At 46.8% G+C, this 24,918-nt stretch overlaps 2 protein-coding genes across 3 annotated transcripts in view; one reads left to right on the forward strand and one right to left on the reverse strand.

Moving 5' to 3' along the window:
• Positions 1-24,918, reverse strand: part of TG (thyroglobulin) — a 274,315-nt gene that overhangs the window by 53,808 nt on the left and 195,589 nt on the right.
• SLA (Src like adaptor) overlaps positions 1-24,918 on the forward strand; it is a 66,459-nt gene that overhangs the window by 18,777 nt on the left and 22,764 nt on the right. Inside the window, exons 2-4 of one of the 2 annotated variants that reach the window (XM_017875141.1) lie at positions 7,493-7,592; positions 9,118-9,395; positions 24,278-24,378. In XM_017875141.1, coding sequence (XP_017730630.1) covers positions 24,318-24,378 — 61 coding nt within the window. In that variant the 5' untranslated portion in view covers positions 7,493-7,592; positions 9,118-9,395; positions 24,278-24,317. Of the gene's footprint in view, positions 1-7,492; positions 7,593-9,117; positions 9,396-24,148; positions 24,379-24,918 lie in introns of those variants that run through there. The other variant, XM_017875140.1, reaches the window with a different exon arrangement.

The raw sequence follows: 24,918 nt of genomic DNA on the forward strand, positions 1-24,918 counted from the left end.
ATTGCAGCTTTGTTTCAGGGCCCAGGAGAAGAGCTAGAGCAGTGGGGACTGCCTAGACAGAGGCAAAATCTCTTTCTATTTTCCTTCCAGTAGCCCCTAGACTGCCTCTCTCTCTCCATTTCTTCCCACCTTTCTTTGCTTCCTCCCTCCTTCCTCCAGTAAATGCCATGGGCCAGCTCTTGACCAGCAGAAAGGACTCACCATGCCTGCCCTAGAAAACACAGTGTGTGCAGAAAGTTCTGAGATGCTGGTGGGTGGGAATGGCCTCATGAGCACAGCAGAAGGAATGGCATAGAAGGTGCCTGGGAGGGATCAGGGTTGCCTCTCAGAGGACAGCGCCACAGAAGGCATGGCCTGTGCTGAGTGACTGAGGTGGCTCCGTGCAGAGAGAGAGGAGCCGGGGGAAAACTGGGAACCACTGGGTGCAGACGGACCATCTGAGGAGGAGGTGGCTTCACTAGAACCTGGACGGGGCAGCAGGGCACTGGATGAGAAGGGCATACATGGGTCCCTGAGCCTACTTAGATTCTGGAACCCACATCACACAATTCCAACATTATCCTCTTCAAATCCTCTTCAAATAAAATAATTATTATAATTTTAAAGAGATGCAGAAAAAATTAGAGAGACCACAGGCTTTCAGGTTGAAGAAATCTTAACTGAATCTTGCACTGACAACTTAGTAATTGGCTTAACTCTCTGGGTCTCCATTTCCTCATCTGTAAAGTGGGTATGCGATATGCTTCAAGGTGTGGCATCAAGAGCGTAGGCCATGGGGTCCATCAGCCCAGGTTCCAGTCCAACACCCCCTCTAACCAGCTGCGTGTTCTTAGGAAAACTATCTAAAGTCCTAGTGCCTTAGTTTCCCCTAATATAAAATAAGGATGAGAATATTTACCTCATTCATTTGTTAAGATGAACTGATGAGATAACATGTAAAGTGCTTACATGTTTCAAGTTTACAATAAATAGTAGTAGCAATTGTTAAAATCATGACTGATATTTCAAAGAGTTCTTGTGAAAATTAAGTAACAAGTTCAAAAAATACTTGATGACTGACAACTGTATAGTGCTTTACAGGTCATGAAGTATTCGTGATAATAAATAATGATAACTGACATCTGTACCGTGCTTTACAGGTTATAATTATTTATTATTGCTACTTAAACAAAAATAAAATTTTCTAGTCTAAAAATGGCTTTTGGGATTGAAATGTTGTTTTGGCCAGAACTATTTCTATAGCAACTAGGCCTGCCTACTCATGGCTTTCCCTCCATGGCTGCCCCACGCGACTAAGTGTAATTAGTTGTGGCTCAGTGAGCACCGAAGCAGGTGCTGACAGATGATTTCACACCCATCCAGTTGGTTATAACTGGATGACACTGTTTTAAATTACATCGAGGCTAGTTTTGAGTTTGTTTTTCTTTTGATAACAATGACAGAAACTTATCATTAGAAAACAGTGTATGTCATGAAAGTATTAAGGCATCATAGAATGGGAACAGTAGAGGAAACCTTAATAATAAACCTTAATAAAAGTCACAATAATGCTGTTACAGATCCTACCCTCATTTTGTGCTGTTCAAGCACACTTAGAAGTGGTTGGGCAAGGTTTCTTGGTATTGTTGTTTAGGAGACGAAAATGCCAGGGCAGAGTGTTTAAGAGGCCTGACTTCAGTGATGTGGGGAAGCTAGCCATAAAGGCCTTATCGCTCAATGTCCAGCCGCTGTTTCTACTTTCCCAGGGCCCACAGCCTGCTCTGCTGCAGCAAGCTAGTCAATCATCAAGATAATTCCATGGGCATCTGTGAGCTCCTCCTATCTGCCCAATGCTGCAGGGAATCAAAAATGATTAAAGCCTTAAGAAAGTTTGCAATCTATGGGAGAGAAAGATTTTCTTCTTAACTTGCTCCCTGTCTCTCCTGCCCTCTCTCCCTTCTTTCCCTCCTTCTTTCCAGTGGACCTTTGCTGGTTGCCTCAGGCATGCAAAGTGCCAAAGCTAGCTGTCAATAACTGGCCAAACAGATATACTCCCTGCCTTCTTGGAACTTATAGTTTTTGAAAGTCAGACCAATAGAAAATATAGCGAAGGTTGGTGTTATGAGACACCCTTGAAACAATTCCCTTTATGGGGCTTAACAACACTCAACACCACCAACACCATACACCGTACACCCTACACCACACATCATATACATGGGAAGACTTTGTCTTTTGTCTGTGTCCTTAAACAGAGTTCACAAGGATCTCTGTGCCCTTTACAGAAGATAGACTCTAAATTGGCACCAAGGGAAGATAAAATACATTTCAACATTCCTGGCTAGATTCCTCTTTGCTTAGAAATGAGATGCCTGTTTCCTCCTCTACATTTCTGCTGGAGTGGTGTTATCTTGAGTGGGGCCTGTGTGACAATCCACTGGAGGCAGGAAGGCTTACACAGGAGAGGAGTGCAGCCACAGGAAGTGAGCAAAGAAAGCAACGTTGCAACCAACTGAAATTGGGTCCTGCTCAAAGAACTTCCCAACCTCTGGGAACATTGCTGACCTCTTCATCAACCCTTGCAAGGCTAAGAACAGTAAGGTCTCCCCCGATGTGGAGGCAGTGGGTCTAGGTTGAGCAATAACAGAAGAGAATAGCTTGAACGAATCAACATATCCATGCAGCTCTTTGCAGCAGACAGCTGTGGTGGACAAAAAGCGGCTACTTTTTTTTTCTTCTTCTTCTTCCTGAGAATATTGTTAGTGCCAAAAGACCTCCCAAAGATTCTGATGACATATACATTTAGGCTCCACTCCAGCTGGAGAAATCAGCTCATCCAGATGGACCACTGATCCAACTTTGGAGATGTTCCAGAAACATAAACTTTTATCTCCAGAGAAACAATAGGGTCTGCTCTCCCCACACATGGTTTTCATAGTTAGCTTATTGCCTTCCCCAGAGGTGAAAAGTCACCATTCACAGTGTATGTACTTTAATTCAAAAGGCACAACCTTCATTTATTCTTTTATTGAGGGATAGTTATGGGTCACATCTTTGGGGATAACCTCTGTGCTAGGCTACATGGTCATGGTTAGACATACTCCTGCCTTCCCAAGCTCAGGCTCCAATTTGAAAGGAAAGAAAAGCACCTCTATCTGGTGGTCCCCTCCTATGTGCCTTGCACTGGACCAGGTGGGCTGTACACATTATTATGTATGGATTCTCATGATAAAGTATTATCAGTAACATCACTAGGCTGAGAGAAAGAATCAGAAAGCCCCACAAGATCACACAACTCCTAAGTACCTCAAATCCTCTCTTGCTCATTACTCCAATATGCAATGTGTCCCATTCCTATGATACAGATAAAACACCAAGGGGCCTTCTGAGACGGAGCAATCATTGTTGGCTGAGAGGCATCTGGGAAGATGCATGGACAAGGTTAGCTCTGGGCTGGGCCTGAAGGGACCTGCCCCATGCCCTTGCAGGGGGAAAGGCATCCACACAGGAGAGGAAGGGCAGTGGTGAAGTGCATGAGGAAGAGTGAGGGGCTTGTCTACAGTGCACAGTGGTAGGGGAGCTCCTATGGTGGGTGGGACATGGAGGCCTTAAGTGCTGACATTGCCATGGGGCTGATAAGGAGAGTGGAGAACAGATTGATGAGCTTCGAATGCCAGGAAAGGGGTGAAGTGGATCCTGTGGGAAAAGGATGAAGATGGTCCTGAGTTTGGGGCAGCTGCTTGAGGAGGATGACTGCAGGGCCTGAGTCTTATTTGGAGACACAGGGCTGAAAGAGGATGGGAAGGGAGCATTAGCGGAGAGAGGTGCGATGTGGGAAGACCCAGTGGGAGGCTAGTGAAATAGTGACAGCAAATTTCCTACTTCTAGAGCTCATGAGCCTAGACCCAGTGGTGTCACTCATCAGCTGGGTGACTGGAGGCAACTAAGTTAAGCCCTATCACCACCAGTTTCTTCAGGTGATGTCTAGATACATAGAGCGAGTTGAAAGACTAAATACGTAATATAAGCAAGAGCCAAGTTGCATTTCCCCAGTATTCATTCCCTTTCCTTTCTGTCTGCTCCTTGAACACAAGAATTTCCAGCCCCAAACCTTTGTATCTGTTACGTCCTTTGCCTGGTGTTTTTTTCCTCTTGATTTTCATATCAGAGTCACTCTGGACTCATTTCAAATGTCACCATTCTAAGGGGAGAGTTCCTCTTACTGTTCCCATGCCCTCAGTTCCCTTCTATGACTTTACTCATTTATTTCTCTAATTCCGTACCCAGAGCAATGCCTAACACATAGAAGGGGTTCAAAAAACTGTTATTAAATAAATTATTGTATGAGTGGGTCAGCACTCACCCAGCCATAGAGGGGGCAAAATTTTACTCTCGAGAACTTCTATCTTGCATGCGATCTTGAAGGTCATATGGTTTGATATGGGAATCCCATCAACAGTTTTATAGCACCAAGTGTCATGCCTTGCATTCAATCAGTGGTATTGAACTTCTCTAGTTTACACTTGGTTTTATCCATCGCTAGAAAGCTTTCTAGTTCCCAAGACTGCCTTTTCCTTCTTCCAAACTTTTGAATATTTATATTGAAAGAGGAAAATAAATCAAGCTATGAAGTAAGAATGGAAATCTGCTCATACTGCATCAAGCTGTGACTCTGACCCAGCATGGGGCTTCAACATCACGTCTGCCGCATGATGCTGAATTGCCTTAGGAGCTCTTCACCTCCTAGAATCTGGAACTCCTCTGAGACCTGAAGCTGGAGAAGTGGCTTTTTATTGCTTCCCTTGGGAAACCCATCAATCCCCACTTGGAGAAATATAACAACTGGCTCCTGACAACGTTAAGTGTGTAAAGCTAGTTTTTACATAGGGGAACATTTCACTTTAATAAAAGTAATGACCACAGCCTAGTACTTAACTGAGTGATTCTCAATCCATGCATGGCTGGCATTGTTGTTATTTGCCTATGGCCATTAGTCTGGGCCCCGATAGCTAATTCTAATTAATTTGCAAAGTCCTCTGGAAATCAGCTGCTTCCTACACAGATGGTACTGGGTGTCTCTGTGAGTCCTAAAGCCTGACCTCCTGATAGTGTCATTCGGCCAGTGCAGCAGAGCCTGGCCTGACCCCATGCTTACCCTTGATGTCCTTGGTGGGGGCATCACCTGCTATGTGTTTTTGTCTTTGCTTCTTGTGCTCAGTACGTGGACCTAGAAGACCAAGCTGCTGGGATGGAATCTAATGTGGTCCCGCCATGCCTCAGTGCCATGAAGTTCCTGTGTGAAACCAGGAGCCCTACAGGTTTCTTGATCTCCTCTCCTGGCCCCCTCCCTACCGACGTCTTTCTTTATACCCTGGGGTTTTGATCTGTATGTCTGTCTCCTCTGCTAGATCAGAAACTCCCTGAGGGCAGGGAGGGATGGAGACACATTCATCATACACAAACTGAGAATTCTCTCCTTATCTGTCCCCTGAACATAGGTTATACATACACGAAATTTACAATAGATGTTGGCAAAATTAAGTAATTCAGCAAATACGTAATGAACACTGTTTTGTGCTGGGCCTGGAAAACAGGGATAAAGAGTTTTTGGCTTTGAGCTCCTTGAGGGTAGGGCCTAGTCTTGCCTGGCACATGGTCCAGTTACATGCATAGCGTCTGGCACACAGTGAATGCTAACAAACGTGTGTTGAATGAATAACTGAATGAATGTATGGAGTATGAAAAGCATGCTTGAATAAATGACCATATTCTTGTAATCAAGACTTCTTCATGGATTAGAAGAGAAAGGTGTGTGAAACACTGAGGAACAGTGTGGAAAATGGCTGGGAGAGGAATGGTTAGGGTGGTGGAGGAGCAGGGAAGACATGGAAGCAAACTCACAGTACAATCCTCCTTGACTGGGCCTCTGCGGTGAGAAGTCCACCTCCTGCTCTTCCTCTATTTTCCTTAGGCAGTCGTGGTTCACATGCTCCCACCCTAGTTCTTGACAGCAAACTGCTCCTCCTTTAAGATGCAGCTCACAGGCTGCCCAGACTGTAGCTTCCAAGCCCTAATTCCCTGGGACTCCTGAACAGACCGCAAACCATTTCCTCTTCTTGGGTTAAGTATATGATGGCAGAGAGGAAGGATGGGTGACACAGCCACACAAAGGAGCCTTGCTATACAGCAGGCTTCTGAGATGTGTATCAGGGAGCACAGGCAGACGTGCTGCAAAGCTGAGTCCACACAAAAGCAGGAAAACCAACTGGCCTCAGGGCAGCACTTTACAACCCAAGAAAGAACAACCTTCGCACGTGTCTTATTTTGGGATGGGTATGATCCAGTGGTTCTCAACTGGGAGCAATTTTTTCTCCCTAGGGCACATTTGACAATTTCTGATTGTCGCGACTTGGAGGGGTACGGGGTGCTCCTGTCGTCCAGTGGGTCAAGTCCAGAGATGCTGTGGCATATCCTCCAATGCACAGGCCAGCCCTGCAACTCCACCCCCCACCCCCCCACACACACACCCCAGAGAATGCTCTGATTCAAAATGTCCAAAGTGCTGAGGCTGAGAACCCCCTCGAGGTTACTGAAAACAGAGGCCTAAGGTCAGATTAACCTGTCTAGCATGGCATCGGGTTTCAGCCCTGCCCTCTCTGGTTGGGCCCAGGGCCGACACCTCCATTCCATTCCCCTGCTCTGGCACAGCCCAGGCTTTGGGATAGCACAGCGCCCAGTAGGAGGAACACTTTCTCAAACCTACCGAGTTTCCTCAGTTACCCCAGGAGACGAAAGGGAGGTCATAAACACCCCAGGGCTGGGGGTTGGGAGAGGTTAGCAGCAGCCCCCCAGTCACCCAATGACCCACTGGAAAAAGACAGAGAAGAGCCTGCAGCCCTGACCTCCAGGACTCTGCATCCTGCCTTTCTCCTTCTTTTGCAGCTTCTCCTATTGCTGCAAAAGGAGGACCCGTTGAACAGGAACCCACTCTATGGGCCTCTCTCTTGTCTGCCTCTGCTTCTGACTTGAACATCTTTAGGGGTGATTGTCTTTCCCCAAAACTTTTAAGGCTTGTGTGAAACCAGCAGTCCCTTGTGCGTACACCTGTCATGCCCTGGCTTGTCCCAGAGCTGGCTTGCTTTCCTCCTACAGATCTCAGCCTAATGATATCTCCAGAGACAGCCCATCCCCCCACAACTGGCCACCTGTGCAAAGTAGCACATCTGGGCCCCTTGGTCCCATCAACTCACTGAGTTTCCTCGATAGGTCACCATAATTGGTAGTCACATATTCAGTCTTTCCCATAGGACTCCTCCTATGTGAAGTAGTAGAATCTGCTGTGTAGTATATATTCAAATAACTGCCACCCCATAACGTTCTTTCTAGTGCTTGTCCCGTGACCCACACATTGCACCAAGTTGCCATGTCTCTGTAGTCTCCTTTAAGTTAAGTACAGGGAAGGGTAGGGCTTTTGCAGTTTATTTTTTTTTATTATTATTATCTTTTTTTACAGCTAAATCCCAGTTCCTGGAATATGCCTTGCTCAATAAAATTTTACAAAAGAAATGACAGGGAATAAATTCAGAGCCTCATCTGTACTAGATTCTTGCTTGGTAAGTGTCTATTAAAAAGTCATCACAAAACTCATACCTCTGACTATCAGTCCAAAGCTCTTTTACTCTTCTGTGTGAATTGGGGGGAAAAGCTCCACTTCTGCATATTTCTGCCTGTCCCCTCTTACCTGTTAAGCAAACTGCCCACTCAGTCTTTTGCAATATTTCCTTTGTACCTTCCCAGCATGCTCTTCGTGAGCGGGTGTTTTCACAAGTTGTCTAAGGAACCATCTCTCTAGTGCAGAGTGCCTGCCTGCTAAATTTAGAAGCAGCTCTGAGGGTTTTGATTCATCTTTGCAAACTACACAGAGTGAAGTTTCCAAATGACTGTCCCAGGGTGGCTGTGTTGGCCTCACTGGACTGGGGCCTGGGTCACCAGCCGTAGATTCTGGCCCTGGCTCTTCTTTGGGACTAGCTGTGTGTGACTGTGGGCAGATCAGTCAAGTCTCTGATGCTCTGTCCACTCTGTGAGGTGTGAGGGGCTGTGAGGGGGTCTGAGGGCCATCCCAGTGTGGTTACCTGGCATTCCAAGCTCAAGCAAGCAATTCCCAGTCTATCTTGGGGTCAGCATTGCAGAAACTTTTACCTCTTTTGTCAATAAGCTCTGAAGCCCCACGTGCCTGAGTTTCTCTTGAGACCCACACACTTCAAGTAGGGAGATTTTATATGCAATATTTACATAACATATAACATATACAACATACGTTTTGTAATATATAACGTAAAGACTCATGTATTTTAGCATCAAACTCACCAAAAAGTTGCAAGAGTAGAACAATGCACACCTATATCCCCTTCACCTAGACTCACCAAGTATTAACATTTTTTCCCGTTTGCTCTCTGTCTCTCTCATTCTCTTTCTGTGTCTTTATACATAGATGTAGATGTATTAGGTTGGTGCAACAATGATTGTGGTTTTTGCCATTACTTCTATGGCAGAAACCACAATAACTTTTGTGCCAACATAATAGCTGTAGATACAGGGATGCAGCTTTTCTTTTAAGAAACTCTTTGAAAGCTATAGCTGTCATGATACGAGACATCCTCTTGGTCATCATGCGTCCCCTAAGAACTAGACATTCTCCCACATAACCACACTATTATTATCATGTCCAAGAAACTTAAGACTGGGACAATATCATCAACTATGCACTATATATTCAAACAACTACCATCCCATAATGTTCTTTCTAATTCTTTTCCCTTGACCCACACATTGCACCAAGTCATTGTGTCTCTTTAGTCTCCTTTAATCTCAAAGCATTGCTCTGGGGTCCATTCGGCAGTAACAGAAAGAAGCCGCAAAAATTGGGAAACCGAAATCAGAGAAGCTGCAGCTCTCAGCCACAGCCTTTGTGGGCCCAGCGAGCTCCAGGGATGCACAAGAGCAAATTCACAGCCCCACCAATTTGCCTTTTAATTAGAGAAAGAAGACCAAGCTTCTGAAATCCCAGAATCTTGAGTTAAGCTGGCCATATTCTCAAGTGCTTTGTAAAAAAAATTAATAATGCGTCTATCTTCCCAGTCCTTGCAGAGAGAAGCCTACTCAGAGTGGTTACTGAAAACAGGAACCTGCTATTCTGCAAGCCCTGTGCCTTCCTCGTTCCTAGCAGAGGAAGTATGTGGCCAGTTTAGCAACTGCAGTTCTTCTGGGTAGCATGGGCTGCTTCTCCACACTCGCGAGAGGCCCGGCTGCCTGTTTATTCCGGAGTAGCAGCAGTTGACAGACGAAGAGGCAGTGACTCTGCGCCCAGGAATCCCTCTGCAGACAGCTCTCACAGGAGTCATGCCCAGTGTGTGAAGGTATTTTGGGGGGATGTGGCAGAGACGGGGTGGGGAGAGACTTCGGGACCTCTTCAACACACAGTTGGCAGGGGTTGACTTTCTGGAGCCAGAGAGGAGCTCCCTGAGCACAGGTGGGGCAAGGTCTTGAGAGGAGCCCAGCCCCCAACCTGGTGTCCAGCACACTGCAGTGGTTCAGTGGGTGTTGGATGCATAATTCTGTGGAGAGAAGGGCTGGAGGAGCACGGACAGGATGTTGCCAGAGGAAACATTCTCGCCAAAAAGGCTTGCACTTAGCAGGCTTCTTACAAAGGACAATTGGGATTTGCCATCAGAATTCCTAGCTGTGCGACCTTGAGGGAGTCATTTAAACCTCTCCAGGCCTTCATTTTCTCATCTGTAAAGTGACACTGATGGTACCTAATGCACCCAGGTATAGGGCAAAGTGAAGAAATTGACATATGCTAAGTACCCAGGCCAGTTTCAGCATACAGCAGGTGCTCAGTAAATGCTATCAGGCTGGAGTCATGATATCTAAAGGTGCATGGAGCCAGGTGGGTTGAGGGATTGCAATAGTGCTGCTTGGAGTGTGATTGTATGCATCTTCTTTAAGAAGATGCCGAAGATAATTAATAACAATCTGAGCAGCTGGTATGTGTATGGGGGAAGGGAGGAATCAAAGGAAAGGCAAACATGTGGAGTATATAAATTCTGAAAACAGTATGTTAGAGTTGGAAGAGATTTAGGACAACTGGAATTTTCTAAGGAAAAAGGCACGCTCCACATTCTTTTAGGTGCATACATATGGAGAGAGCCTGGTGTCAAAGAAGCTGAGCTTTGGCCTCAGAATGTCCTCACTTGTGGCTGTGCATAGGGGTGTCAGGAGGTGATATCTACCATCCTGAGTGACTGGGGAGGAGCAATGCATAAAAAGTTATTTTTCTGCAATCCTCAGAACAATCCTATAGGATTGTGGTTGTTATTTGCTTTTGAAAACTGAGAAAATGAGGCTCAGAGAAGTTAGGTGGCTTGTCCAAGTCCCATAGCTGGTGGAAGGTAGAGGCAAGTGAGGGGCTCTAAAGGGTTGGGGGAGCCTCAGCGAGAAGAAGCGGATGCAGGGCTGAGGTTTGCGTTTAAAGTGGTACCTTCTTTACTTTAGGAAAAATACACCCCATTGTCTTTAAATTGTCATTCTGTGGTTTGCTATGAGATGCTGAGCTGTGAGTCCATTAAACTGGGCTGTGGCCCTTTGAAAACTGGAGAGGTAAGCTCAGGTCAAAATTCTGGCAAGTATGTTGCAACTAATAGTCTCCATTTAGAAGAATGCTATTTAATACAAAAATTAGCTGGGCATGGTGGCGGGTGCCTGTAATCCCAGCTACTTGGGGAACCTGAGAGGTGGAGGTTGCAGGTTGCAGTGAGCTGAGATTGTGCCACTGCACTCCAGCCTGGGCAACAAGAGTGAAACTTCATCAAAAAAAAAAAAAAAAAAAGAAGAATTCTATTTAAGAGTGCTTAATATGCATGTTAAAAACCTATGGAATAGACAAATTGAAATCTAATTAGATTCCTTCACCTTAAACAGATCTGGAATCTAGATCAGAGCAGCAAGATGGCAACATAGAAAGACTGTGCTGTAACCAGCGGCACCTGAGTCAACATTCTGGGGCCACCAAAGAACTCTGTGACTCTGTGCAAGTCACTTTGCCCCTTTGAGTGTTAGTATTTTCCTTGTAAAAAGAAGACCAGTTTCTTTATACGTTTGAAAGAAGTTCACATGTACTATCTAGGAGATAATAGGTACTACATAGGAGCTATTGCTATCATTTCTAAATCAGACAATTAAAATATATCATATCCATGTTCTATTTCCTAGGCAGAAAGCTATTAACAAGCAGTGCTACATATGATGGATTAAACCGCTAAAGCAATGAGTGGGGCACTCCTCCATTTTTCTGAATATGTATTTCTGCTTGTTCCTCCATCTAATATAAACGAAACAGACAGGGGTAGGTTTGCATTGCAGCAAACTAAAGTCACTTTCTGAATAAAACTTTCCTAAGTCACTTTCGGAAGAAAACTTCCCCATTCTAAATGGTGAAATCTGGCAATGTATTTCCAAGGGAAATGAGCCTTCTTAAAGACAGAAATTATTCATTCTAGTGCGCCTAAATCAGTGCCCTGAATTAATAGATGCTGCTGGGTTTTAAGTTTTTATTTGACATTCATCAAGAATGTATTTCTCCCAGCTCTGAGAGGGGCTGAAACTTAAAATTCCCATCAACATTTCCAGCATATTTCAGACCAAACCATTTGGTTCTTGTTAGCAGCCCAAGGGTCCTGTTCGTACATTTATCTGCCCATCTATCTGTCTATCCATCCTCCCATCTATCCCTCTCTTTCTGCAATAAAATATCCATTGAGGTCACACCACGTGATCAACTTCCGCCCTCTCTCAATCTCCCTACAAGTTCCGAAGGAAATAAGTATACCCTGTTCAAACCACTTCCTCCTATCCGAGAACCGCTAAGGGAGGGGCCAATTTGATTATGGTAACTCTAGCTAAGACAGCAATTTTAGGGGTCAGGGGGCTCAGTGGTTCTCTTTTGTTGTCAAACAGCTTTGCAAAGTCACACTTCCCTCCTTAGCACCAGGCAGACTGGAACCAGGGTTGGAGGACTTGGTGTGTATATGTGTGTAGAGGGGGTTGGTGGAAGTAAGAATTGTTGCTGGCTTGTGCTTAGGGGCAAAATAACTACCTCAGACGGTCCAGGCTTCCCTGGAAGTGGACCACCTCTTGCCTCTATTGTGCCTGGTAGTTTATATACAATACCTTCAGTCATTCATTCTAACTAACTGAGCTTGCATTATGTGCCAGGCACCTGCTAGATCATGGCTTTTCATTGAGGAATATAATAGACTTGAACCCTATCCTAAGAAAGTTGCCCTGGGAGCAATAAGCACTTAGAGAAACAAATGCATAAGGACAAATTGTGGTATGTGCCACGAAGGAAACAGAGTCACGGAGAGACAAGAGAGGGGACCAAGTGTAGTCAGTGCAGCCAGTTTCATTTAATTCTCACACTAACCCTGGGAGCTGAATGTGTTCCCCGTCCCTGTTTGCAGATGTGCCACCTCCCCCCACTCCTCCCCTCTCTCCCCTACATGCCTTCCAAGCCACATGGACAATCGGTTCAAAATATGCATCCTCTGAATGCAAGTTCCAAGCACCAGAGTGTCTGGACCCACCTCTCATCACACTGCTCTATCCACAAACCTATCAATCCACCTGCTGAATAACTATGACATTCATAACCCTCTAGCAAACAAAAAAGTACCATAACCTTGCCAGAAAAAAGGATAGCTCTGCTTTAGGCTGCCCTCCATCCCTTTCCTCAGGTCTAAGGGCACGGTAGCTGGGAGCCAGGTTCTAGAGCCAGACCCCTGGATTCCACTCCCGCCTCCAGCACTTTCCAGCTGGGCAAACTCCAACAAGATACGTGAATGCTCTGGCCTTGGTTTCCCCAGTTAGACAAAAGGCCTCAGTGTAATGATGCATACTCCAGAGAGTTGTGGAGGTCAAGTGGAGAGTACATGTAACACACTTAGGACACATAATTCCTCAATACGCACTGGCACCCCCTCTCCTGTTGCTGTACACGAAGCCTCATCAAGGGCCGGCACGAATCTGGGTGGACACAGGGAGGCCTCCAGCTGGCCCCCTCACTACTTAGAGAAAGGCGAAATGACACCAAAAGCAGAAAGTGACTTGGCCACAGTCTCGGGGGAGTTGATTGGCCCACTGTGGATTCTAAAGACAGAATGTGCAGAAAATGAAAATTAGATAAAATTAGGGGAAACAATTGAGATAAATTCCCCCTCACAGTGCTGGAGCCACCCATTCCAGTGATTTTATGACAAAGTTGACAACCACTGTCCAGTGAGAAGGGACAGCTTCGCCATGGTCAGGAACGAGGGTGCCTGCAGACACGGGGCAGTGGGCACTCCAGCTCCCAGGCCTGTGTGCGTTCTCCTCTGGTCTCGCCAGCAGTCCCAGCTCTGAGAGCATCTGCTTTTAGAATTAAAGTTTCATTAAGCTGGGATGAAGGTTTTACTGAAGGAATTAGGAGTGGGAGTAAAAAGACAAAGGATTTTCAGGCTGGACCCAGCCCTGAACAAGCCTCGTAACCCTGAGCACCTTCTCTGAGACTCAGATTCCCATGCTGGCCCCAGCCCTGAACTAGCTGTATGACCCTGAGCGAGTTACTTAGCCTCTCTGAGACTCAGTTTTCTCGTCTATAAAATGGTATGTTCTCAGGGGCATCAAATGAGTCTGTGTATTTTAAACATCTGCTTCAGGCCCTCCGCATAGTGGATGCCCACTTAGATGAGTCTCTTTTGCTTTGAAAACAGAGAGGCCTGTAGGCAACTGTTCCAAAAACAGATGCTCGTCGGGAGAAAGATTCCATAAAGAGTTGATTTGCTCCAGTGGTGTCTGGATGCGGCCTCTGCTGACTTATGAGGCGCATTGCACACATCTTTTTCCTACTCTGTCCTCAGAGATGTCACACGAGAAACTGGAAGTCAGCATGGGGGGAGAATTTACACCACAGAAATTGGCACACACTATTAGGAATTTTTCGCCCTGAAACATTGATTGTTTGACATTTATTAGCACACCACGAATCCACAGTCTCCTAGGCCCACCTTGTTTCTTCAGTTCCTTTCTTTTCTTTTCTTTTCTTTCTTTCTTTTTTTTTTTCTTTTTTCTTTTTTTTTTTGAGATGGAGCCTTGCTCTGTCACCCAGGCTGAAGTTCAGTGGCACAATCTCGGCTCACTGCAACCTCCATCTCCTGGATTCAAGCATTTCTCCTGCCTCAGCCTCCCGAGTAGCTGGGATTTCAGCATCCCCCACCACGCCCAGCTAATTTTTGTATTTTTAGTAGAGATGGGATTTTGCCATGTTGGCCAGGTTGGTCTTGAACTCCTGACCTCAAATGATCCACTTGCCTCGGCCTCCTAAAGTGCTGGGATTATAGGCATGAGCCACCACGCCCAGCCTGTTTCTTCTGTTTCTAACTGTTCCCTTTTATTTCCCTATGGAGCATCTACTGAGTCCCAGCCGAGAGTAGAAACAAACCTGCTGGCTGCTCTCAAGGCACTTACAGTTCAGCAGGGGAGACGGTCACTCACCACGCAGTCACACAAATGACCGTCGAACTGGGACCCACCCCAAGGCAATCGGCTTTCCTGAGGAGCTAAGGAGGGAACAGTGAGCTCAAAAGAGAAGCACATTAATAGCAAATTAAAAACATCACGGAGATCTTCTTAGCGAGACCAAGCCCCATTAGACCAAATGCCTGGGAGCTGCAGAGTGTGGGGTTCTGGGGTCCATGTCCCTCGACAAGTGACTGACAGTGAGGGGAGATCCCAGATTAGGAGTTGGTCTTGGCAAATGCTGTGTCAGGTGAGATGCTGATTCCCATCTTACTTGATAAGTTTATGAGTAATGCTGTGATTCACATGTATGAATGAAAAGGAAAAGTAACTCTTGCCGGGAAATACGATGCAATAAAGAAATCACGGACTTTATAGTCCCTGTGCCTAGATGCCTGGGTGACCTTTAGGATGTTCATGAAAGTTTCCATCTACGTCCACCTTCTGTGATGAAACCTGCCTTTCTCAGGTATCCACATTTGAAATGAAAAGAAAAGGCCTGTTTCCTAGTCATTGTTTCCCCATTCTGTGTAATGGCTAGGATTAAAATAATTGTCTTTACCACTCTTTCTTCATTGCCAACGTTTGCTAGGCAAGTTTGCTTATAGGATCTAGAGGTATCCAGGACCTGGCCTGGGCCCAAACCCCATTCATAGCCTGGTTTTGTCAGCAAATATATTCTGGTCCAACAGAGCCACAGGCTGATTGGGTGGTGCCCCACCTCACCATCCCTGTGTGTGGGGGACTCTGTGTATAGAAGAAGGTCTATCTAGAAAGAAAGAAATGGGTAGGCTCTTTTTCTTTCCATGAAGTACCAAAGCCACGTCAGGAATGGCCTCTGCTGCCCGCCTCCGTGTGCCAGACAGCTCTTCATAAGACACCCACTCACTGTACTGACACGTCTGGGTCACTGAGGCCCTTGCGTCAATGTGGCTGTGAGCCACGGAGACTATAGGCTGTGAACAGCCCTCAACACCTCCTCTTGCCAATCCTTCCATGAGAATACCCAGGAAGTCACATATGACTATGTCCATGAAAGACAAAAACAAAAACAAATGAAGAATGGTCTAGTGACTTAATAAAGAATGGAATTAAAACAGGCCTCAATTCTGGCTTCTTTCCATATCTTAAAATGATCTTAAAATGCACACTATGATATCTCCATCCTCTTTTGGTCTTAGCATAAAGTCCAACCTCTCTGTTAGCCTGAGAGTGTATGAGATTCCCTTCTGGGCACTCAAGGGTAGAGGGGGCCAGCACACAGGCTCCTGGACACATGGGTCAGGCCCACAGCCTGGTTAACAGATAGATGGGCATGGCTTCTCCTGCAGGGGATGGAGTGCTGGGCAGGGAGTCATGCATTCATCCAAACTTAAGGTGTGACCTTGAGCAGGTTGCTTGCCCTCTCTGAGCCTTTCCCTTGTCCTGTGAGAGTGCTGAGTTGCTACTTTTCAAGTGATGCTTTATGATGCCCCAGGACTGAGGTATCCTATCAAGAGCAGTAGAAGGATGAGATGCTGAGCTGAGCCCCCAGCCCCATGCAGCTACTTGCTTCCATCTGTTCTTTGTATTGAGCTTCTGGGGAATTTTTCTTTTCTTTTCTTTTCTTTCCTTCCTTTCTTTCTTGATAGAGTCTTGCTCTGTCACTCAGGCTGGAATGTGCAGTGGTGCGATCTCAGCTCACTGCAGCCTCTGCCTCACAGGTTCAAGCAATTCTCCTGCCTCAGCCTCCCAAGTAACTAGGATTACAGGCACCTGCCACCACGCCTAGCTAATTTTTTGCGTTTGTAGTAGAGACAGGGTTTCACAACATTGGCCAGGCTGGTCTTGAACTCCTGACCTCAGGTGATCCACTTGCCTTGGCCTCCCAACGTGCTGGGATTCCGGGCGTTTGAAATATCTTAGGTAAGAGGATCCCACGTTCTTCCCCAGGGGCTCCTGGGGGCCTCTGGCTTGGACTCAGGCCTCAGAAGAAGGCTGGGGGTTGCATGCCCTCTCTGAGCTGGCCGTCTGCCCCTGTAGGTCTTGCCAGTGCCCCTAGAGCCCCTGGTATGCCGCAGCCCTCCTCTGCAGTGCAGAGAAAGGAGAAGCAGATGGGGGTGGGGTGGGAGCAGGCAGAACAGTCCTGTGGCTGCACCTGCCCTAGAGGAGAGCAGGGGACTATGTGGGTCACAGGGCAGGCAGCCCTGGCAGCCCCCAGCCTCGCACTGGGAGAGGTGCACCTGTGGAGTGAGGTCAGGATGTGGTGGGTGACCCCGGAAATCCTGCCAGGGAGACCACCGGATGCTAAGCCCCTGTGCCAGCTCTTATTTTTCCTGAAACCAAGGGTAAGACCACAGGCAGCACTGAGCAAGTCCCTAGTCAATTGTGCCAGTACTGGGTACAGTCACGGCAGGAAAATGGTTGAGGCAAAAGAGCCATGACAAACTGTTCAGCCCAACCCTTTCCCCATCAGATTTGAGGACTCTTTGGCCCAGACAGAGGAAGGTACTTGCTCAAGCTTGCACAGTGAGTTAGCCAACCCCAGCCCCTGCTTTAGTAAATTTTTAGCTGCCATTTACTAAACATATCTCTGCTTTAGATATGACCCATAATTTCAACCTCAAAACAACCCCGTAGGGCATATACTTATATCCCAAATTAGTGGATTTGAAAATCGAGGCTCAGAGAAGTGAAGTAACTTGCCCAAGGACACACAGCCAGCAGGTTGGGAGCTGGAATCTGCACTCAGGCCTGCCTGCTTTGAAAATCTCTTCTTTAAGGCGCCCTCATTCTTTCCAACCTTTTGATTATAAAAGCAATTCATGCACCTGGGAGAAAATCTGGGTATTTTAGAAATAAGTAAGTAGCAAAGAAATTTAAATTCACGTATAAAATCACTACCCAGAGAGAGTCCTTGGAAATATTTTGGAAATTTCTCTTTAATATTTTTCCATATGTATGCATTTGAGTGGCATAGTTTTATGAAACGGAGATACTAAAAGCACAGCTAGTATTCCTTTCTGTTTCTTTGTTTTGTTCCACAGCAGTAACAGTTGCTTTTTTTTTTTTTTTTTTTGAGACAGAGTCTCGCTCTGTCGCAGGTTGGAGTGCAGTGGCGTGATCTTGGCTCACTACAAGCTCCGCCTTCCAGGTTCATGCCATTCTCTTGCCTCAGCCCCCTAAGTAAGTGGGACTACAGGTGCCTACCACAATGCCCGGCTAATTTGTTTTGTATTTTTAGAAGAGACAGGGTTTCACCGTGTTAGCTAGGATGGTCTTGATCTCCTGACCTCGTGATCTGCTCGCCTCAGCCTCCTAAGTAAGTCTTTTAAAAATAATGCTGTGAAAGGCTAGAAAATATTCCTTGCAATTCACTCCTGCCCTTTTGACCACAGCATGCCTCAACTAGCCTCTCTCTCTTGTTTCTTCTGCTCCCAGCAGCACTTCTGCACCCTTCGCCCCCACTGGAAACCCAGACCTGGGCTTCCAAACACCGCCAAGTGACATCCAAGAGATCTCTCAGGGCCTCCATTGTATTAAAGTTTCCCCCAAAGTTTATGCTTCCGAAGGTTTGCTTTGATGACTTTTATTTTACTGTATTGTATTGTATTGTATTGTATTGTATTGTATTGTATTGTATTGTAATTGCATTTTTGAGATGGAGTTTCGCTCTTGTTCCCCAGGCTGGAGTACAATGGCCTGATCTCGGCTCGCTGCCACCTCCGGCCACTGCGTTCAAGTGATTCTCCTGCCTCGGTCTCCCGAGTAGCTGAGACTACAGGCGTTTGCCAACATGTCTGGCTAATTTTTGTATTTTTAGTAGAGATGGGGTTTCTCCATGTTGGCCAGGCTGGTCTTGAGATGTGATCCACCCGCCTCAGCCTCCCAAAGTGCTAGGATCGCAGGTGTGAGCCACCGCACCCAGCCTGATGACTTTTAAAAATCACTTTTCTGTTGTCTTCTTGGGTTAGCCAGAGGACAGAAAAACAGGGCAGCACTGGTGGCCATTAAGAACACAGGTTTTAGAGCCAGGCAGACCCGGCTGGAATCCCAGTTTTATCTCTTCCTAGCAGTATAACCTTGGACAAGTCACTTAATTGATCTCAGCTATAAAGTGGGGTTGTTCTGAGCAACCCAGGACATACTGGCTGGACAGTGCTTAGCTTTGTGCCTGACAGAGGATGCTTGCTGACCAATTGTGGGAGGGGGGTGTTCTGGTTATCACTGGTGTTGTTGGCATTCACATATATGGTAGACAGTGAGGCTTCTCCACTTGCTGCACCGTGCTCCCATGCCTTAGAAGAAGGTCATATGAATGGGCTTATAGCTGTCACACTTTGCAGCAGAAATTTCTACGGCCAAAGGCAAGGTAGCATCCCTAAGTACATTTTCAAATTAATTCTGTCACCAAGGATTGAGTTCCTGGCTTTATGACCTGCCTTCCATCGGTTGGACTTCCTCAATTTCTCTCCCCTTTGGGAGAGAAATAAAGGGGTTTGGGCTACCCTCTTTCCCAGCAGCAAGGCCAGGCATCAGAAGCACAAGATGGACCAGGTGCACAGAACTGTCCTGGGATGCTGTCCCAGGAATGGAAGGTTCTGAGAAGCCTCCCCACCCAGATCTATAAGACGATGCAAAGCACACAATGAAAGGACCCAGATCTGCAAAATAAAAACCTATTAAGAGGATATGCTGCTGGCCAGCGTATCCCACACTATTGATGGCAATGCCATGCCAGTATGTGACCTCTCCATGCCATGCTTCTGCTCAAATGGCAGCCAGCAGCACACTGACCAGAGATCCTTACACTGGAGAGGCAGTGGCATGGTCCTGAGCAAAAGGTGTAGGTCCTGAAGTCAGGAGATGTAAGGTTTCCAGCTCCAGGGCAGTGGGCAGGTGACTAAACCCTGTTCTCACACTAACAAAGTAAAAGAGTATCTGCCCTTGGGAATGCTTGTAAGATTAAACACAACAACATCTGCAAATTGCCTCCCAGAAGGTGGTTGTACACATTAACTGTTTTCCATTGATTCTGAGGCACATAAAGACAAGAGTTGGGATTCTGTCTAATGGGACTTCATTTGAAAAATGCCAATGGTTTTATTACTAATTTTTAAAAACCATTGAGTCTTGATTGCTACAATTAAATGGGGTTATGAGGCTCGCTCTTTGGAGATCATCTTTTTTCACTCATCTCATTTTTCAGAAGAGGAAACCAAGGTCCAAGTTCACACAAAGGAAATAGCATTGGTCCAAAGACCGAAGGGAAAATAAGGTAATAGCAGTTATGATTCTATGACCCAGAAACCTAAGAGTTACACCACCAAGGAAAGGGAGAAATAAATCAAGAATTTGTAGAGCCAGTGTTAATTAACTCATTTCTCTTTTGCCCTTTTCTATTGTTCTTAGAAGCAATTATGTCTCCGGTACCCTCTCTCCCACCTTCAGCCACTGCATGAAACTGTCACGGATTAAATCAAATTGTTCAGCCATTTCATTAGAGAGACTCCAGCTCTCATTCTCTGGGGGCATTTTCACTTTTCTCAAATAAAAGCTTCTTTCAGATAAGTTAACTCCTTCTTGAAGACGGTAGAAAGCCACTGAGCAGACCACTAAAGGGCTGTTGAGACCTGATGGTTTTTTTGGTAGTCATATAGCCCTGACACAGTCCCTTCTCTCACGGAGACTGAACTCTGACTGGCAAGGCAGAACAGAAGGGAGTGCAAGCAACAGGAGAGAAGAGTGTTAAGGTAGAAGAGCCCAGGCCTCCAGGACCGACTCAAACTTTCTCATCTCGTGACCCTGGGTACGTTTCTTTTCCTGGATGAACCTCATTTCTCCAATCTCAAAAATGCAAGTTTAATTTTTTTTTTTTTTCCCTGTAGTGGATTCCAGGAATCCCTCCAAAATAGCATGCAAATGCTTGAGAAGAATGATAGAGCTGTTGGGAAGAGAGAGGATGTTGGAATTCTCTTTGATGGATAGCAAAGTCTTGTTCTGACTTGTTTTCTGGAATGGTTGACATAAAGGAGGAGAGAGATCAGACATTGTGGTGGGAGCTTGCTGCTTAGAAGCAGCTTGGGGGAGGGGACAGAGGGGAGGGAAGGCTGGCTGGGCTGGGGGCACCCTGGCATCTGGAGGGGTGGAACCTATGGGGGCAGGGTTCTGGGCACAATCACTAGGTGTTGAATGACACTCGATGAGTCAGGCTGAAAGGACAGAAAGGCACTGTTGGGACAGTTTCCTGTGTCTGGGGACACCAGAGATGGTGGCAAATCGGCGAGGCCAGCACACATGTGGTTTCAGAGTTAGTTCTGCATGTTGAGAACTTTCCCCAGAAGCCCAAAGGCCTCGGTGATGATAAACAAGGAGTCTGAGGAACCAAGGCAGCAGGCAGGTTCCAGGAGGCCCAAGGAGCAGTACAGAGGCAGACATGTGCAGGACAGCCTGTGCGGGACAGCCAGTGCATGTCACACGTGTGTTTCCCAAGGCCTGTGCGGAGCAGCCTGTGCATGTCACATGCATGCTTCTGAGGCCTATGCGGAGCAGCCTGTGCATGTCACACGCATGCTTCCCAAGGCCTGTGCAGAGCGGCCTCTGCATGTCACACACATGCTTCCTGAGGCCTGTGTGGGACAGCCTGTGCATGTCACATGCGCTTCATGAGGTCTGTGTGGGACAGCCTGTGTGTGTCACATGCGTGCTTCCTGAGGCCTGTGCAAAGCAGCCTGTGAATGTCACACATGTGCTTCCCGAGGCCTGTGTAGGACAGCCTCTGCATGTCACACTCATGCTTCCCGAGGCCTGTGCAGAGCAGCCTCTGCACGTCACACGCATGCTTCCCGAGGCCTGGGCGGGACAGCCTGTGTGGCTACAGTCCCCTCAGGGCCAGGGAGGCTGCCTGGTTTGCCTCTTCCCTCTTGCCTGACTTGGGCCTCGGAGGCAGCACACTCCCACTATGTGGGTGGGATCCTGACTTCCTCAAGTCTCTGGCTCAGGGCCCAGCACCGGGTAGATGCCCAGGAAGTGTCTGCTGAACTGCAGGGAATGTGGGTTGGAGTCACACCACCTGTTGTGTTTCTGTAAGCATTTTGGGGAAGCACATTTCCTGGGTACCCTCGCCAGGCTCAGGGATGGAGATACGGTCAATGTATCCCTGCCCTCCTGGACTCCAGGCGTTGCTGTTAGAACCTGCCCAGCTGCTAGAAGGTTCCTACCAAGGTAGAGGCCCTGGGATTTTGAGTGTGGATGTTTTTCTNCCGAGGCCTGTGCGGGACAGCCTGTGTGGCTACAGTCCCCTCAGGGCCAGGGAGGCTGCCTGGTTTGCCTCTTCCCTCTTGCCTGACTTGGGCCTCGGAGGCAGCACACTCCCACTATGTGGGTGGGATCCTGACTTCCTCAAGTCTCTGGCTCAGGGCCCAGCACCGGGTAGATGCCCAGGAAGTGTCTGCTGAACTGCAGGGAATGTGGGTTGGAGTCACACCACCTGTTGTGTTTCTGTAAGCATTTTGGGGAAGCACATTTCCTGGGTACCCTCGCCAGGCTCAGGGATGGAGATACGGTCAATGTATCCCTGCCCTCCTGGACTCCAGGCGTTGCTGTTAGAACCTGCCCAGCTGCTAGAAGGTTCCTACCAAGGTAGAGGCCCTGGGATTTTGAGTGTGGATGTTTTTCTGGTTTGTGAGGATGGTAGGGGCAAGAGTGGAGAAAGAAGGGCCCGAGCCTTAAATTTGCAAGGGCATCCTCTTTTCTAGTCACAAAGATCAATAGGATCCAAAAAGGATGGGATTTGGACTTCACTTTAAACATGCTGCCCATTCTAACCAACCCTTCTGTGGTGCACTATGAGTTTATAGCTTTTGCAAGCCTTGTCATTGTCTTGGGAATATCACTAAGCATTAGCTTGAGCAGTAAGTAACAAGCTGTTCATGTAAATGTCTAAGATACATGGACTTTTAAACAACTCTTATTTTGGTGCTCCTTGTTTCTTAATATAGTAGGAGTCTCAGCTCACACCACCCCTTCCCTTAAATTAGGGAGCTATGCAGACCTCCCTCAGCCTGGGCAGGGCCTTCATCTGAGAGTGTACTTCTTTCCAGAACCTGTACACATAGGGCATGGAGACAGGATTCAAGGCCAGGGTGGGAGTTGGACGGGCTGACTTTTGTGCCCTTCATAAGGTTTGATCCTGAGCTGCAGACACAGGTAGGTGGGAGATTAGTTTCCATTTGGGCTGGAGGCCGACGGGGCGACCCTGTTCCATCTCTTCTCTTTGACCCCACAAAGCAGGCAGAGCTCTGTTTATGGATGTGGGCTTCCTCTCTGTGCTTCTACCATCCAGAGGGAATGTGGCTTCCCTAAAACCCTATTCTCTGATAATCTATGTCTCTTTCCAAAATATTCGTATGAAAGTCCAGACTTGGAACTTTTATCATTAAGGACAATCAGTAAACAGAGTAATAACTAACATGTATTCTATGCCAGGCCATGTTCAAAGTGGTTCCCATGCTTTATCTCAGTTAATTTTGTAACCACAACCCAACACTGTTCGTTCGATTAGTGTCCTCCCAGATGATTAGAGAAAGGTTAATGACTTGGCCAGGCACAGAGGCTCACACCTGTAATCCCACCACATTGGGAGGCCAAGGCAGGTAGATCACCTGAGGTCAGGAATTCAAGATCAGCCTGGCAACATGGTGAAACCCTGTCTCTACTAAAAATACAAAAATTAGCTGGGTGTGGCACGTGTGCTTGTAATCCCAGCTACTTTGGAGGCTGAGGCAGGAGATTCGCTTGAACCCAGGAGGCAGGGTTGCAGTGAGCCGAGATCGTGCCATTGCACTCCAGCCTAGGTGACAGAATAAGACTGCATTTCAAAAAAACAAAAACAGAAAAGGTTAATGACTTGCCTGAAGTCATCTAGCTTATAAGTACACAGCGAAAATTTAAGCCTGGGTGGTTACCTTGGAAACTGTTATGGAGCAACCCAGAGATTTAGCATCAGTGGTTCAAATCTCAGCTCTACAATTGCTTGCCATGTGACCTCACACAAGTCACTTACCCCCTCTGAGATTCAGTTTCCCTCACTGCACAATGGGCTTAAGCATGATGCAAGGACTTTACAATGATCAAAAGTAACAGTCAATGTGAAAGGACTTCAGCAGCATGCAGATGGTACGCAGAATTGTTAGGAAGTTTTCCTCTTTCATCCTTTGTTAAAGCATGCTGACAAACTCAAATGGATGACAAAAAGTGGCAGCAGAAAGTACCTTCTCCTCATGCCTTTGGTTGTACAGACATACAACTCTGTACTCTGAATTCCTGGTGCACAGAGTTGATGGTGAGGGCCCCTGAGTAGAGATACTTTCTGGGCCACCTGAAATGCTGCTTGGTTTCTCACACAAACCCTGCTGTGGCTGCTTACCATCCTCAGCGAGGGTGCGAAGGAATGGAAACTTTTGCCACCAACAGCATTTGCTCGCAACTTCCCTTTCTGTGGTTTTTCTGTCATTCCCTTGATAAAAGAACTTGAACTGCGCAAAAGTAACCAATCTTCACCAATCTCATATTCACATATAAACAGCCGCCTTTCAAGAAGCAAGCTGCCAGAAAAATGATGCATGATGCTCTCTAAACTGGGTCATTCTCCACTTGGAGGGCTCAGGGCACGGTTGACTTTCCCCGTCTGTCTCCTATATCGTAGGCTCTGGGCATCACCAGCGGCCCCGGGGAAAAAGAAAGAAATGGGAAACAGCATGAAATCCGCCCCTGCACCTGCCGAGAGGCCCCTGCCCAACCCAGAGGGTAAGTCTGGTTTCTTTGGTGAGATGCTTAAGTCTGTGCTGCAAGAGCCTGTGGTAAAGACTGGGCAGTGGTGGATGCTGATAACTACTTAAATGGGGCAACGGGTACTGAAGGGCTCATTATATCTGTCTCTCTAGTTTTGTTTGTGGTTCAAATATTCATAATTAAAAGATGAAAAGGATTGGATGCTTGGCACACCTGAAGGAGGTCAAATCTTTGGCGTTTTGAGATGGATCTCCAAGATCAGCTGGTTTAATCCCTTTATTTTCCAGGTAGGGAAACTGAACCTCACAAAGGGAGTGGGATCCACATCATTGGGCATTTGCTGATAAATATCCAATCCAGGCTCATCCGATTCTGAAATCTAAACTCCTGTTTACCAAACTCTGGCAGCCCATAATATAATATCATCCATATAGTTAGCCCCGCAAGAGCTGGATCTGTGTTACTTTTCTAAGCTAGGCACCGTCGTGACATCTTCCTGAAAACAAAGGAATCCTATGTCTCATTGGTGGGATTGCAAGGTAACAGGCATTCTCA

The sequence above is a fragment of the Rhinopithecus bieti genome, unplaced genomic scaffold (genome assembly GCF_001698545.2).
Source record: "Rhinopithecus bieti isolate Rb0 unplaced genomic scaffold, ASM169854v2 scaffold_7212, whole genome shotgun sequence".
NCBI classification, from domain to species: domain Eukaryota; kingdom Metazoa; phylum Chordata; class Mammalia; order Primates; family Cercopithecidae; genus Rhinopithecus; species Rhinopithecus bieti.